Here is a 16,964-nt window from a genome sequence, read left to right on the forward strand (position 1 = left end):
TGAACGAAACAATATATTTCAATTTGAAATGAATATGAGAAACTGTAAGCTTTGCTTAATTATGTCGTGGAGAAATTACCCTTATTTAGCGTCTGTTTAACTGACTATAAGGGAGGTGCGGGGCGCGGGGGGCGGGGCGCGGTGGGGGGACGCTCGGCCGCTGACGCCCGATACCAATCACTTCTCGCGACGGAAATAACTTCTCGACGGATGATGCAGGTCGCGGGCCCGATGCCACCCCGACACAACAAATCGCTGTAATTATTTATGTAAATGTAAATTGAAAACCTACATTATTATACATTTCATCTTATTGATGTATACGTACTGCTTTCAGCGGTGTTCACACAGCGAAGTTGCGGCTAGTTGGAGGTAAAAAGCTAAACCACCTCGCGTCTGTAACTATATGCATAACAACAGATATTCCTTTCACCTCGTGATCGTATACTGAAAACAATTACCGCGGCGTGTTCTATATAGTAACAATGGACCGCGACCGCCGCCGGCCCCCGGACCTCGCCGGACCCACCGGCTCGTGTAATGGGGAAAAGAAAGAAACGTATTAACCCCTCTATTTCGTCTGAAACGTATGAAACATTAAGAAAAAAGCTCAAAGAAAATCCCTTTAATTCATCCATAAACAAATCCCTGAAAGGGCCAACATTTTGGGATCAAAGCGCGCACGGACGACGCACTCCGTATTTGTAATTCCTTAATAGGTACGATATTAGAAATGCGTGAGACGCAATTTTCAAATGGAACTATAAATCAATTGACGTTTGTCGAGGGAAGCGCGGGGCGGGGGGCGGTGCAGCTGTGGTCACTGGTGATACACTGCGCCCTACGTCGTCCACAATATAAACAAACTCGCCGCGCCGCTCGCCGCGCCGCTCGCCGCGCGGCCCGGGGAGCGGGTGTTCACAATTACGAGATAATTAATACAAGTCAGTCGACGTTTAAATTTGTGAATATTGTCCGTTTGACTTCTTACTTTGAAATTTAATCCGTTGTTGATTTAGGACTACAATGCGTACCGACTTTGTAAAATTTTAGTTATTTAAATACTTTACTCGTTGGTCCCTTTATCCAAAAATACTTGTTTTGTACAAGTTTGTTCTGTTTTATATAGAGACAATCAGTATAATCTACGAGAGTCATTGTAAATATTGTATTAATGTGGCCTACATTACACTTTATCAAAGCAATCTTCAGTAACAAGTTATAATTTTTTATGTCAATAAGCCTCGGTTCTCATTTGATTAAGAATATAAGTGCATTCCATATTATACAGAAACTAAATTTGAATAAATTAAGCCAGTTAATACCTACATATTTGCAATTATATATATGAATGCGCTCATCGGAGCCGTATGACGCAACACACGGGTACTCCAGTGACGTCGTCCAGGCGGTGGCTGACGTTATATTCTGTGTATTTTTATGATGCAGAAAAGTATCAGAAAGATGTAAAGTACCTATATATAGGATCACGGACGGTAACCATGGTAACAGCGCTGCACCAACTGTGAGCTGCGATATGTTCTTAGATGAATTGCTTCGATGTGGCCATTTTAACCCCCCTAATTATAACAAGCTGCCCGCATTGTAGCCGCGCCGCTTTCTTTGACCACTCACGTGAAAAACTTTTACCTGCCGCTACAGAAAAGGTAAACAGGTGTAAGAGAGCGGCCGACGGGCGACACTGGGGTCGCTTGCTCGACGTCCAAACTCGCAAACTTGCACAGAACCCGGTGTTAGCTCTTAAATAGAACATCGGCTGGTCTGGTGACCAATATGTACAGATAAAAAAAGCAATAAGTCCTTTATTCAAGATAATAACCCGCGCGCAGGTGCGTACGGCCGCCGCGATATTATCCGCGCTCGTATGCGCATTATGTATGAGCGCCGCCGCCGCCGCCGCCGCTGCCGAAGTGCTCTGTGGCCGCCAGCTAATGCTCTACTTACTAACTTTTCCCGACCAATTTAAAACAACGCCCAACTTTTAAATATGCGATATATCTATGAACCATCTCTCCGGTACACGTAAGATAATATTAATGTTTCTAAATTACAGAAATCGGCCCGCGAATTCTGATATCAACCTCGTGCTGCGAGTGGTAATGCTCTCGTGAGTTGCTGTCGTTCCCGCTTCCTATCAAGGAAGACCAATCTTCTTGTCATAGTTATGTATGAATGATATACCAATGGAGAATTGTACATACATACATACATAAACTCAATAAATGGAATTCTATAGTCTCTGCTTACCCCGGTGGGAAATAGGCGTGGAGAATTGTAATGAAAATAAATAATAAGTAAATTACATTATTCCAGCCGAGGCTATCGTATCAACAGTGGCTGCAAGTTGTATTTGATTACTTGTGGGTCTGCCCACCCCATTTGGGATTACTGGCGCGAGTTTATGTATGTATGTCATGTAAGTTACATTATACGATTATAGACCCTATCGCCGATGTACACTAGCCACGTTCTTTCATCGAAACTATTACGAATGATCCAAAACAGCAGTTACTAGTAGCGAATGCGAACCAAACCCGGCCGCTGTTAGTCGTCGCAGCTTCCTGCCAGCCAGCGCCACCTGTGCCCTCCTCGGGGCGGCGCCGGGCTGGCTCTGGGAGCCGCGCCGCTGCAGTACCTCTCTCGCGATCTGTTCCCGACGCCCTCCCAGAGAGGGCGCTAGTAGCGGACAAAACACAACCGCCCTCCTCTACCCTTCTTCAATATACTATCTACCGGCAATGCTACAGTCCTGTCAGCAACGCCCAGGTCGACGGGATGCTGATGGACCCCTTTATAATACGAGTAAAATGGTACATGTACCATTTACATACATGTGTTTGTCTGGCACCTGCACAACACAAGATGCTTCCTGGTGACGATTAATATAATAACGCGCGGTTTTATAAGGACTAACATGCAGGTAGGTTGGTGTCAGTGTGTATGTATAGACGTGGAGCACAAACCTTGAGCAGCTGCGGGTCGCGCTCGGCGGCGTCGAGCAGCGACTCGGCCTCGGACAGCCACCCCACGAACTTCTCCAGCGAGCGGTCCAGGTTCTGCAGCGACGACACCGCACCCTGCAGCGCCTTGCCGCGCGCTATGATGCTGCACACACACAACACACACATCACTATACGTACAACACACACTTTCCACGTAGTCGCAATAGGCAAAGTTATAAGTCACCATACGACTCCCTGACATTTTTTCTACTCGTGATCATAAACAAAACTACCACCAAGTCAGAGTTAGGCATTATGCGAATAAATTGTTATCTAAAAAGGTAATTAACTGACAAAATGTTTAAACGGCAAGTTACAACAACGTGGCTTATGGTATATGCAAATACACCTTATTATTAAATATTTATTATTATTAAAATTATTTACTAATAATTAAATAAAACCTATGCATTCGTTATTCGACGTCCGGATCAATTTTGCCCAAGATTTTGAACTAAGTACATTATTAACTAGTAACGCCATACGGGGCGAAACTAAACTACTTGTAATTGCCTCTGAATATTGTTCCAGACGAGCGGAACAAGCGTATCAGCAACCCCCGCTAGATGGCGCGACGCCCGCCTCCACTGGCGTGTTGGTTTACTGCTGCTAGGCGGCGCTGTTTTACACTTCTACTCGCGTGTGACGTGCCACGTGCCAAAGTAAAACAATATCCATAATAATATTTTATTTACACCGCATTAATTGTATACAATTTGGCCACAAAAACATTATTTTAACAATAATTAAATAAAAAACATTTTGTTCCGAGCACGGCTGCGTCGTGCATGTTGGTCAGCGCCATCTAGCTTCAAGCTCACGATATACTAGGCGGGTGCGGCGCGGGTTGACGGCTCGGCAGACGGCGAGCGCCGCCGAGGGGCGCCACAAGCGGGCAGGCTACATCGGCGACGTTCATCATTATTTATTATGGTATCATTTAGCTAATGAGATTCTGTAATAACTACCTATTAGTAACATTCAATGTGTAAATCATTATTTATTGTTGAATCTGAACAGCAAAACCAATATAATTACACAAAAACATTAAAGGCAGGAGCAGTAATGCGGTCCTTGCCCGATCACGTATCACCCATCGACCGCCGGCGGCCGGGGAGTAGGTAACAAGTTTACGGGCACCCTCCGACTTCGGAGTTACGAACGTTATCTCTACATCTTATACCTACCGGTTGCGTAAAATCGCTTACATGTAACTATTTAAAACATAATAATTTTCTTATTTTAACATGCCATCGTTGCGGCGGGAACAACAATAAGGTAAAGAATATTGTTTATCACATAGGTGATATATCATTTGTAGGATTTTGTAGGTTGTAATACATAATACTGCACGTGATCCCGAGTACATATCGGGCCGTGGACGTGCAATATCGACGAGGGGTCGCGTGTGGGTGGTGTGGTGGTACTGACTTGTTGTTGAGCTCGGTGTAGCGGTGGTTGACGGCCTCGGTGGCGCGCTTGATGCGCGACGTGTCGTCGTTGCGGTACACGGCGATCAGCCGCTGCGTCAGCTGCCCGAACAGCTCCACCTGGTGCTTGTACTGGTGCACCTCCGCGTGGAACGACTGCAACAACACACACACATTATAGTCAGTGTTCAGTGATCTGCGGCTGTACCTACATTGAACCTCGTCAACTCGCGACAGTCGCACCAGGGCATGGACCCCGGAGCGAATTTGTAATATTTTTCTCTCCAATGGGAATCTATCTATCTACCTATATTTTATGTCAAATTTTCAAATTGTTTTAATCTACGTAAGTATGAAAATAGGCAATAAAATGTCTTCGCTCTTCGCACAAGTAATATTTTAAGCTAACTCATTTTTAAACAAATTACATTAAAAACCGCGCGTAGATCCAGTGGTTATCACAAAAATAGGTCGAAAGTATATATTATATATTTAATATAAGAAATAATGGTAAAATAATCCGAAATATTTGGCTGGTACCTATTGATTTTACAATTTACCTAGTTGCATGACGTGCCTGTTTCGCAATACACAATCTGTGCGAGTCGCACAGAAACGAGTTTTAAAATAATGGACAAGCATTATCTAATATTATACTAAAAAGACGATAGCGTTAATAGTTACTAAAATATCAGCAGGAGTTATAACAGACAGGTATACCTATAAAAACGCAACACAAAGCTTCTATTTTTACCCGACAGCGGAGAAGCATAAAGAAGGGTTATACTAGTTTGGTACGGGGTCAATAAAACAACTGTAGGTATGTTGAGTGTAGTACCTACATAATTTAAAATGCAAATTCTGTTGAAAACTCCAATATTTATTGGTGCAATTATGTTAATATTAGTCGCAGGCGGAGACGGCGGGCGCGATACCGGCCCGCGTCGCCGCCGCGCGTCGCTGAATTATGTTATCATTACCAACAAGCGTGTGCTCAACAAGTGAATTATTTGTAAGAGTAGGTGTGCGTGTACCTTCTGTTCGCGCAGCTGCATCTCGAGCACATCGGCGGTGTGCCCGGGCGGCTGCATGGCGGCGAGCCGCGCCTCCATGCGGGTCAGCCAGGCGTCGGCGTCGCGCCGCCGCGTCTCGTACCGCTGCGAGTCGCCCAGCATGGCGTCCAGTTGCGCCTTGCGCTGCAGCACGCGCGCGTTCGCCTCATCCCAGTGCTCGCGCAGCGCCGTCACTAATGACAAACACCACCATTACCTACTATACAACATTTACCATCTCCTCCTTACCACAATACCTCTTATTCATGGGCTTAGGTTAAACATGGGCAACTGATTCCGTGTAAATCAAAGACAATACGAGAACTCCCGACTCGAGGACGGGTACGCTGCTACGCTGCGTGGCGAGATACAAAACAAATATTTTCTCAGGTTCCCCGGGAGTGCTTCATATCTATTATGTTGAGTATATGAATGTCGGCTGGCGACGGCAGACTCCCTCACTTGTACGCATTTGCGCCCCCATTGATGACGTGAAAAAGCTAACATTCAGAGTACACTGCCAGTACAATGTGCAGCCGGGTCAGCACGACTATCCGACGGCTTGGACCAATAGGAGAAAAGAATGCTATCCACGTGGATATATTAAATCGATGCGAGCACGAGGTCGTCGTACGAGTATATAGCAATTCCGCCAACAACTGTCACTTGCCGATAGTATATCCAAGTGCGTGCACGGCGCCAATATGGCTGCCGTCTGATTTATTTCTTATGTATGACATTTCGATTGACATATTTATCTGCGTCCCGAGGGTGGCAGATAAGCTTGAGATAGGCGTTGTCAGGCAAAGAAACACAAGTATTTTGCTTAGTTTTAGTCGAGGAATTAAGGAACGTAATAAGTTTTTATGAAGAGAAGAGGGAGAGAATGAAGCAGCGGGCGACAGTGCCAAGAAACAGTTCATTTTCAAAAAGAACACAACGAATACCCTTCAAAATTTCAGCACCTTGACTTTTCAAAGAATCGTTTGTTTATATATTTTATGTCAAAAACGTTCGTGTTTTTTTTTCATAGTAACAATCACAAGACTCATAATAAAACATTAAATTTGTATAGCGCTATCCTTTTCTAATCTTGTAAATACGACAAAAAATAAAGATTACGAAATGGACGAATGATTTAGAACAGCACAATTAGGAATACAGTGTTAACAAATAAAAACAACATCACTTTTATTTCAGATAGGAACATTTTTTTATGCTACGAGTTATAATTTTATCCACGGTAGATAGTGGACCGCGCTGTCAAGCCGTGTCCTTAGAGAAGATAGAAACTGCATATATCTAAAGCAATTCCGCAGCAGTAGATAGTCGTGCCGACCCGGCTGATTGTGCTCCAGTACAAGCAGTGCGGGTACTCAGACACGATTCGCTCTTTCGGCATCTCCAGGCAGGTGAACACTCATTATTTTCATTAAGTTGGTAACAAACAACGCATACTTTATATACACAGGTAACAATTAAGTACTTAAAATAGTTACAAATAAGTCGAACCTTAGTTGATAATAAACAAAACAATGAAAACTACACATCAAAACGCGTAGGAAAGTCATTAAATGTTAATGTTAATTAAATAGGCAGGTAGTTATTTCATATTGTGTTAGATTGTAAGTGAAACAAGAATCAAAGAGGTGACATTCTGCCTTGGACATGTTCAAACTGGGCGGAGTTTGCCGGATTGCCGTTTAATAATTAGAGGTTTATATCGACGCGTACGCTGTGTAGTGAATCCTTATTAACTTTATTTTTACTGGCCTAAATCTACATTTTCGAAATTTTTCGAATTCAAGTGTGGATCTTAAACGATTATCACGTTGACAGTAATATGAAGCCTCTAACATGAGGTTCATCTAAAATCCTTACAAACATTATTTCATTTCATAATTTCATATCCGTCAAGCGCTTTCATACCCATATCATCATCATCAGCCCATTAACGTCCCCACTGCTGGGGCACGGGCCTTCCCTATGGATGGATAGGGAGATTGGGCCTTAAACCACCACGCGGGCCCAGTGCGGATTGGTGGTTATTAAGGACTGCAAATGCAGCCGGGACCAACGGCTTAACGTGCCTTCCGAAGCACGGAGGAGCTCGAGATGAAAACTTTTTTTTTGTGGTCACCCATCCTATGACCGGCCTTTACGAAAGTTGCTTAACTTCAACAATCGCAGACCGAGCGCGTTTACCGCTGCGCCACCGAGCTCCTCGTCCCCATCATACCCATATATTATACCCAGTCTATATTAAATGAATCCGGCGAACACGTCATTATACAGGGTGTTAGTGACACCGTAACGAAAAGTTTTAAGGGTGATTCACACCATGGTTCTGAGTTAATATCAAGTGGAATTTTCCATTGCATAAGTACAGAATAGAAAATAATTTAGAAAACACAAATCAGTCAGGAATTTCGGCACGGAAAATACCACTTGATATTAACGCAGAATCACGAGCTGAATCAATCCTCTCAGTATTCGTTACTTCAGACGGCGATACGGCAAACCCACATATCACATTGGTATTCACAGAACGGTCAGGCGCGGGCCTACCTACTCAGTTTACCTTGCGAAGGATGTGCGTATGATCAGCGGCCTGGGATGACGTCATTATGAATACGTCGTCACAGGCGCTCCAGTGAGTTAGTTCAGTCGCTTGGCAGTAAAAAAGCAGCAGTTAAAATTAATAACAGAGGCCCAAAATTTTCCAATAACATTTTCACCCATTCCATTTTCCACATGCATTAACGTTTCGCCAATTATGGCGGTGAATCGTATCCAATAGGTGTAAAGTAACAGTGTATCGGTGCAATATCCAACGTGTCGTTAATTAACCCGCCGCCGCCCGCGCACCCCCGCGCGCCACACCACGCGCCCCGTTTGCAATATTCCACAAGTAAGTATGCGCATCGTTCATTATACCTCATAGCACTTCATGTTCAATTAATATTATCAGGTTTAATCCATCAGCTTATTTAACATGTTGTTGTCGAAGAATAGCGAGACACTCTTTGCGGCATAACACCGTCGAGTATCTGTGACCGTATGCTGGCAGGTCATATAAACGTTATATGTAGAGAGATCTTGTACCTAAGTAAATTCATATTTTTGAACTCAATAGATTATATACGTATAATAGAGTTTTCAAGAGGGCTCCCGCGACACATTGGATATCCCGCGCGGGCGCTGCTTGTTCAAAAACTACTAACGATATCGCACATGTATACTTAATAGTAAATATAAATAAATATGAACAAATGTTACAAGTGAATAGGTGTACACAAGTGGGTTCACTACACGCCTCGCGCCGGCGCACTCCCGACCCTGCCACTGCCACACTCGGGCAAGCTCGCGCTACGAACATTACATTCATCAAGTAGAAGCTTTTTGAACAATCTTCAAGAAGTAAAATATTAATAGTATAGACGGTGAATATGCCGGCAAGAGCATAGCTGGAAATTATTGTTTAAGTAGGTAATAGGTATGTATTTTTATTACATGTCAATGTTACGTTACCTTTTTAACGGCGGCGTCACGTTGCGTTCGAGCAAAATATTTAGCGATACAATATTGACTTGCACACCCAGTGGTGATCTAATGGGATAAAAGCCAATTTCAGTTTAACCTGTGCAAAAACCATAAAACCAACGTTTCCCGAATAATTGAATTACTGTCGTGGACGTGGGCGCAGAATATAGTGAACATTGGCGAGATAACCGGACGCAGGCTGTCGAGCATGACAAGCGAATTTGTTCCGTCCGAACAACAAGTTTATTGAAACAACAGCCGCGGACGGGGCGGGGCGAGGGGCGCGGGGGGCGGGGCACGACCAGCAAACCTTTCAAGAGTGCACGCAAGTGTAACAGCGGCGAGCTAGTGCGCCACGCCGGGAACCCGGTCGCAACTGTAATACAAATTATATTATGCCAATATACTTACGATAATATAATATCATACACGTACATATATATTACATAGAAATATAGAAGTAAGTAAAAGTATAAAACTAAAGTAGCTATTCAAGAAATAAATAAGTGTCGTTTTAATAAACTAAGACAACGCTATGAGTGTACTAAATTATGAGGCAAACAGACTTGGTCCGGTGTCAGAGATGAGTGGCGACGCGGCCACTCGGACGGCGGCCGGCCCGTGCAGCCGTCGGCGCCGGCGCCGGCGCCGCCACACTCTACCGGTGAAGCAAGTTTTGCAACACTCCATTATCATGCGGAGAGCACTCGCTGGCGAGGAGGCAAGCGCACTCAAGTGCCCGCCGTGACTTTAACACAATTACGTGGGATGTCCCGTGCGTGCCACATACACACTAGGGACGGTGTGACAGGAGCACCGTGTTCATCTACGTCATATTTATGCTCGGTTGCTGCACTGAAACTGTTATCTTCGAACCAGTGAACAAAAACTGTCGTCCCGAAGGAACAAACACGAGCCCTTCGGGAAATTTACAAATTGAGAGCCAAAATCTCACTCATTACTGTTTTAACATAGCCATTGCAAAATATATCTGCCAAAACGTAATGTTGGTATGTAAAGAAAAATATAAGATTTTGAAAACAATAAGTAGTCGGAACTACAATATACTTGTTTGTATGTCAGTCGGATAAAATCACCATTTGTCTGTATGGGGCAAGCAAGCATTGCTTGCACGATTATACAATAGGATTCCCACTGACAATCAAAATTTACCCTTGGATAGTTTTAAACTCGTAGTCAATCATAAAAAAATATATAAAAATAAAAAGAGTACATAGTTGGGAGTAACGTCGGCCACATTAAAAATTGTATTAACCATAGGTAACATTTTTTTAAGACCGTCTAGGGCCCTGTGCCGAGGTTTTTCTTGTAACTATTTACTTATTCTTAAACTGCAATAGATTTTAAATATTTTTTTACCCAATTTATTCTCCTTCTGACACCGGCCTCTTTACGTCAAAAACTAAATACCTACTGGAGATTTTAATCTTTTGTAGTAACCAGACATGACAGCGACCGTCACTTGTTTTTACAATGCACAAAATGGAACCTTGCGATTGAAGAAGTCAGCGCGCCGCCGCCGCCTCGGGCGGCCACACATCACACGTACACCGGGTGGCGGCACGGGGCGCGTGTTTCTGTTGCTTGTACAAAGTAAAAACAGAGCCTTTGTGCGTGATCAAAGGAACGCGGTCGCTTCCCAAAGACCAACCAGGAGCATTTCGTTGATTAAGAAAACAAGACAATTATATTGCGACAGCCGAGACCGGAGAAGGAATGATTATTTGATAATCATGGCACAGCCCCGCGCCTCGCACCCCTCGCCCCGCACCTGCTCCGCTCTCCCTTCATGTTTTTATCTAGGTCGTGGGATTGTGGCTCCACAGACAGAACGTAACGTACCACGTCAGCAATGCTCCGCTCACGACCAATTACAGGCAGGCATTCAATAATTAAGACGCGCGCTCGTTAGCGAAATTCGACGCTTCCCCTGACGAGCAGCGAGGTGACACGTCGATAATGTGAACACTTGTGACGAGGGCCTGCATATGACCCGGCCGGCGCCCGCGCCGCACACGCACGCGTGCATTGTAAGAATAATCGTAAGCATACAAGGCGGTAGCGATCGACCTTCTTTAATATTTATACACAAACCAAAGGCTTGTTACCTTCTACACAGTCTGGAATCTGTAAGAAGGAAACGCGACTCAATAAGGCTAACACGGCTTTATACGTAGCCAGGTAAGTAAACAAATAAAAATCTTGTTAAACTGATTGAAAAATACGCCCGGGAAGGCTCGCTTCCGCGGGATGGGCACAAATGGAGATAAAAATGTTAGTCAGGAGTGGCGGCGGCGGCGGTGGTGGGGGAGGGGTCGCGGCAGCGGCGGAGGGCGGCACGGGGGAGACGGGGGAGGGGGGGGGGTATGGGCGCAGTTCATTATTCATGAAGATGTTTAAAAAGACATTTTTTGTATTCCTTTGCTTTTGACGGGTTTGTCACGTTGATTGCAACCGGTGATCGGAACCTTCAAATATTCAGCTCAAGCGCCTATAAATTTAGTCGGCAGTTTCCTTGAGCCAATGTGGATTTATAAGAAAAAAATCTACGGCTGCAATGTGTACATTGTTGTCAAGCGGAGGTACGGCGCGCTATCTTATCTTCAGATACTACACATTCAAATCGCTTCTGACGTCAATTGTAGCATAAATCTTCGCTCTTCAACGAATGAAAAGCAAGGAATGGCAAGCAATGTATCTACACGGTGTGCCTGCCTACTGGTGTTGGCAGGCTCGTACATACTGCCTGTCTACACTGCAACGGCATAGTAGCAGTGTCGGCCGCTACCCATCACCCACACGACCGTCGTAGCTACGCGGCTACGTCTCACGTATGCCTGCGGGCGTAGCATTCTACATATCATGTTACAAATACGTTACACACTCCCCGTAGCTCATCAATAATAAGGGTTAATAAGCAGGGGTCAATGACCCTACACATAATTTGTTGTTATTATGGGTATGACCCCGACATTTTGAGATTGCGAGATTACGTGACATTACAATATTGTCTTCTTCTTGTATTAAATAAAAGAAAACTGTTTGAGATATCATAAACGCAGTCCTACTAATATTAAGAAATATGTTTTTAAAAAATAAATACAAAAATCCATAAATAAATAATATAAACAAAAAATCACAAAAATACATAAATATTTCACAAAATAAAAATAAATGTTTATAATCTCGCAAATGGCGCATCCCGATGACTGGTAATAAGCACATCCGTGAACTGATACTCGGATTTATATCTGCAACTACTCTTTTGTTTATTGCTTGCCACTGGAACCAATAATGAAATATTCCGATTTTAATTAATAATGAATTCGTTACTTGTCCCACTTTGTTCATACAACATATTTTAATATCGGTGTCACTACGTAAATGTAAATATCAGATGCAGTATAAATGTACGAGATTACATAAAAGTCCAGAGAGTTAACACGATGTGTATTCGATCGCTTATCGAACAATGATTTTAATTGTAATAAGTTAGGGCAAAGCCTTATGTCGATGCTACATTATCATTATTACTTTAGGCAAGCTTTCTTTAAAATAAAGTAAAACGGTGATTTATTCACCGAAAAATTGCGTTATGGATATGGCGTGATGAAAGCATCGGCCAGTCTGCGTTACCGACTAAACCGTCCACTGCCAATCTCGTGCTACTATAGCACAGTAACATCACGTATGTAATTACTGTCCGGCCTCTACTGTGCACCACACGCTTACATAAACAACAAAACGTTTGCATTGACGCTCGTCTCGCCACTTAATACCAACAAAGCTTGTTTGAGCTCAATCGTATCGCCTCGAATTGCATCCGATTAAACCGTTCATAGGATGGATTAGATTCCGACGCAACCTCGTCGCGGGTGCGGGGGGAGGAACGACGAGCGCGGAGGGGGGGGGGGGGGGGGGTTGGGGGCAGGGAGGGGACGGTCACTTCATTTACACTTGTGACAGTGACGCGCTCCGCAACCGCACCAGGAATACGAAATCTTGTAAATTATTATGGTTTTTAGAGCTACATGTTGCTACCAAACTCTATATAATGACTAATGACTAATAATGACTTTAATGTTTATTTATGTGAAATATGAAGAAATTATATGCCGTAATACTATACTCTCAAACCAAAATGCGTGGGCTTCGTTTAAAAACATTTATGGTGGGTGACTAATCCAAAAATATCTCTGCCAGTGAGGAATTTTCAATACCAGTGTTAGTTGTAGCTAGGTGTATCGCGGGACTGATTGGCATCGACGAAAGTGCAGCCGGCGCCGCGGCGGCGGAGTGGAGACCGGCGGAGCGGAGCGCGGCGGATTGGAGCGCGGAGGAGCGAAGCGCGGCAGAGCACGTCGGAACGGAGCACGGCGGAGCGACCGCACCGCGCGGTGATTCACGCGTTAATTGCTACTTCCGCCATTCCATTTTTTATTAACTCCTACCCAAATAGACGAGTTGTGCACGGAGCACAGTATCAGTAGGTAAGGTCGTTACGTGATTGTATTTTATAAATAAATCACGTTGGATATTTACGATTTACTTAATATGTTGCAGATTTTGAAAAATTGACCAATGAATTAACTGTCAATAAACAAATCTTCCCCTTATCCATCATAGAAAAGTAAACACAAAAACCGCGTTAGATCCCAATACTGTGACGTGTTATTAGTAAGGATACAAAAAATAGCATAAAACCAAGCTTACAACTTGGACAAATGTTTGCTAATTGTACCTTTTCCATCATTTTCAGTGCAGTTTCAAAGCTACATATTGAGCATATTGAGTGTAACCTCTTTAGTTCCAATAGAATATAAAAAGGTACTTAAACGTGGTTTGTCTAAAATATTCAAATTGTAATTTAATAATGTAAATGAGCAGTATCTTAGCTTGTTGCACCGTAGCGGCCGCGCCGGCGCGGCAACCCCGCCTGTGTGGGCCCGCGGCATTACTTGCTTGCCGGTGCCGACCACCTGTATATTGCATTGCGATGCAGTGCCTATACTTTTGCCTATTTTTTGCAATGTTTACAAAATCTGCCTCAAAACATATTGAAGTAAATAATGATTCAACAATTATCAGACGCAACCGTAGTGCCAAACTTAGCTTTTAAATTGTCTGAGGCATCGCAGTTCCTGCCACAAACGCGTCATCCGTTCCACCGTATTTGTAGTGTCAATAATAGAAAGTATCACGGGCGACATTTACACCTCAAGCGAGCAGGTGTCTCGTGCGGAGAAACTTTCCATCGTGCGGAGAAACATGCATTCGCTACAACATGCAGAGATATCGAGACACATGTAGGTAACTCGTTCCCTGACAATAAGGTTGAAACCGAATATAAGTACCAGAATTTAAATTAAAAAAAATAAATGTGTGTGACGTCCTGTAAGCTTGCAAAACATGTCGCGCATGTGTACGCCGCAGCATCCGCGCGGTAGCCGTGCGACACACATCAATCACGCGGCGGCGGCTGCGATTTTTCATTAAAACGGTAGGTGTGAGGAGGATATATCTCGGGGTACCTCCGCCCGCGCGCTCCTCGAGGGTAACGATATTATAGGCAGTGTGGCCGTTGTTGGTCTCAGATACATGTGCACAGCTGTGAGGCAGACGTCAGCCGACACGAGGAGCTGACCTGCCGATGTCCTAATAGCGGGTACCCGAACAGCTAGTGGTGGCGGGATCGATAGCAGGTAATGCGACCACAACACGGGGCCGATGGTCGCCGGCACCAGGGCCATTACCGCGCCGCCTCCGCCCCACACCTCACCCTACCTCCGGTGACAACCCTAAAACGACGCGACACAATAATACCGAAATACTAAAAACATCGTAATCACAGAGTAGACTACCGGATACATAAATGGAGTTCCTAGTGGAGCTACAACAGTGCGCAAGACGCGCGCCCCCCGCCTCACCTCGCTCCTGCGAAGCTTGCCCCGGTGAATAAATGAAACGATTTCTATTGTCAAGAATATTAGTGGAAATGGAGACTCTTCCACGGGGAATGACCTTACCGATTGATGGTAGTACCAAAAGAGGCCGCACGCCGCGGGCTCGGGGCCGCGGTCGATACTCTTACAAGTACCATTTATTACCTATATATGAACGATTAGGTACAAAAATAAATATAATATCACAATATTTGTAATCAAAATATTGTCAAAAATGTTTATTTATTTATTATTACAACACTATTCGCAATAAAATTCGTGAAAATACTATTTTATGCCGCCACCATTCTGTTATTATAGTTCTTGTAGGAACGAAACGGTCAAGACTATTTTGCCTAACGTGTAGAGTTTGTAAACATTGGGTTTATATTATAGTTAGCCCGTGTAGAGTTAGAAGCTTTGATAATTCTTTGACATTGCGATTGATATAATTTCGTGTGACACATTTTACATGAAAATGATTTGTTGGGATGTTAATTTACAAATTAAATAAATACTGTTTTCATTCCATGTCCATATTTGGCTAGTTTTAGATCAAAGATAAGTTATAAAATTCTGATTACTAAATAAAGACAGATCTGAAGGTGACAAAAACATTTTCTATTTAACCCATTATTTATCAACTTTAATGAAGGAAAATGTAATAAGTATGACATTTTCACAGGTTGCTTTTTCATACAAATTCCATAGTAATTTCGTGTTTTGACGTTTAGTAATACCTGGTGAGAGCCTTCAGCGCTCCCCATTTGTCCGGCCAAGTAGTTAATGCCATCTGCGGCAAATCTACAATAAGTCACGTCAAAAAAAAAGACGTTTAGTAAAAAGTAACTGATTTGACTACTTTGAAACTACCCTATTATTGTACAATATATCAAGAGTTCCGAAAACAAACAAATGACAAATGTCCATCATAGAGCAACACGGAGCTCCGCGGACCATGTCCATACATGTTGTGCAGCCTGGTGCAGCTGGTATATAGCGCGGGGGGCCACTAGTGTCAGCCCTCTCGGTACTCGTCTTCCGCTGATGTGGTATAGCAAGCCCGAGGGCCCCCGACAACTGGCCATTATACAATTCCCCTCGAAGCACCTTCCACGTAGCCAGTCTACTGTAACCCACCATACCCATCACGAGTAAGGAGCAATACACAGTGGATACAACGGGCAGATACCGTACAATCTCCAATACCAGTATCTAAGCAACTTGTTCTGTTTCTTCTCAAGCATGTGGCTGTATTTGTCCTCATGCAAAATCCAGACCATTGATCCAACTTCCAGTTTACTCTGAACTAGAGCATTGTACAACGCCCTTACTGCTCCCATGATCAATAAGCTTCGCCTACGGAATGCACTTTTACAAATTCCAGTAAATTCCAGTCTTCTGTCAAATTGAACTCCTAAGTCTGGCGCTGACTGCACTCTCTGCATATGTGCGTCTCCTTCTTCTCTCGTGGGTTGTGAAGTCAATATTATAACCGACCTCATCTACCCTGGGGTCAGGGTGCATGAGCCTCCTATCAGGTACGGAGTTTTATTGATGATCGTGTATCCAGCAATAACAACATCAGCTGGATGGTGCGGCTCACGCGGCAGCCCGGTCACGCGACGTTGTTACTTTCGCCTTTATCTGGGCAAGAAATGTACCTTGCTTGCAAGTAAAAACAATTGCGTACGATGTCATAATGTTTGTAAGTATTAATAACACCGCAGCATCAACATTATGATAATGTTTAGTAAGTAAACCAATGATTGCGAACTTATGAAATATATAACAACAACAACACTTAACAACAACACTTCACAAACGAACTGATTTAACGAGTTCTGGCGAGCTCCCAGCTGCAGCCACGCCGGTCGCTGCTACACTATTATTAGCAGAGTACAACACTACTTGTATCAAGTAAGTAGGTACTTTTTATAAGTAAGTAATTTC

At 43.7% G+C, this 16,964-nt stretch overlaps 1 protein-coding gene across 1 annotated transcript in view; it reads right to left on the minus strand.

Annotated features, from left to right (window-relative positions):
• The window catches only part of LOC126379770 (dystrophin, isoforms A/C/F/G/H-like), a 321,313-nt gene that overhangs the window by 239,212 nt on the left and 65,137 nt on the right, over positions 1 to 16,964 (minus strand). The window contains exons 30-33 of the mRNA XM_050028589.1: positions 9,359 to 9,424; positions 5,488 to 5,699; positions 4,455 to 4,609; positions 2,985 to 3,126 (exon numbers count right to left, since the gene is read on the minus strand). Coding sequence (XP_049884546.1) covers positions 2,985 to 3,126; positions 4,455 to 4,609; positions 5,488 to 5,699; positions 9,359 to 9,424 — 575 coding nt within the window. The remainder of the gene's footprint in view (positions 1 to 2,984; positions 3,127 to 4,454; positions 4,610 to 5,487; positions 5,700 to 9,358; positions 9,425 to 16,964) is intronic.

The sequence above is a fragment of the Pectinophora gossypiella genome, chromosome Z (assembly GCF_024362695.1).
Source record: "Pectinophora gossypiella chromosome Z, ilPecGoss1.1, whole genome shotgun sequence".
NCBI classification, from domain to species: Eukaryota; Metazoa; Arthropoda; class Insecta; order Lepidoptera; family Gelechiidae; genus Pectinophora; species Pectinophora gossypiella.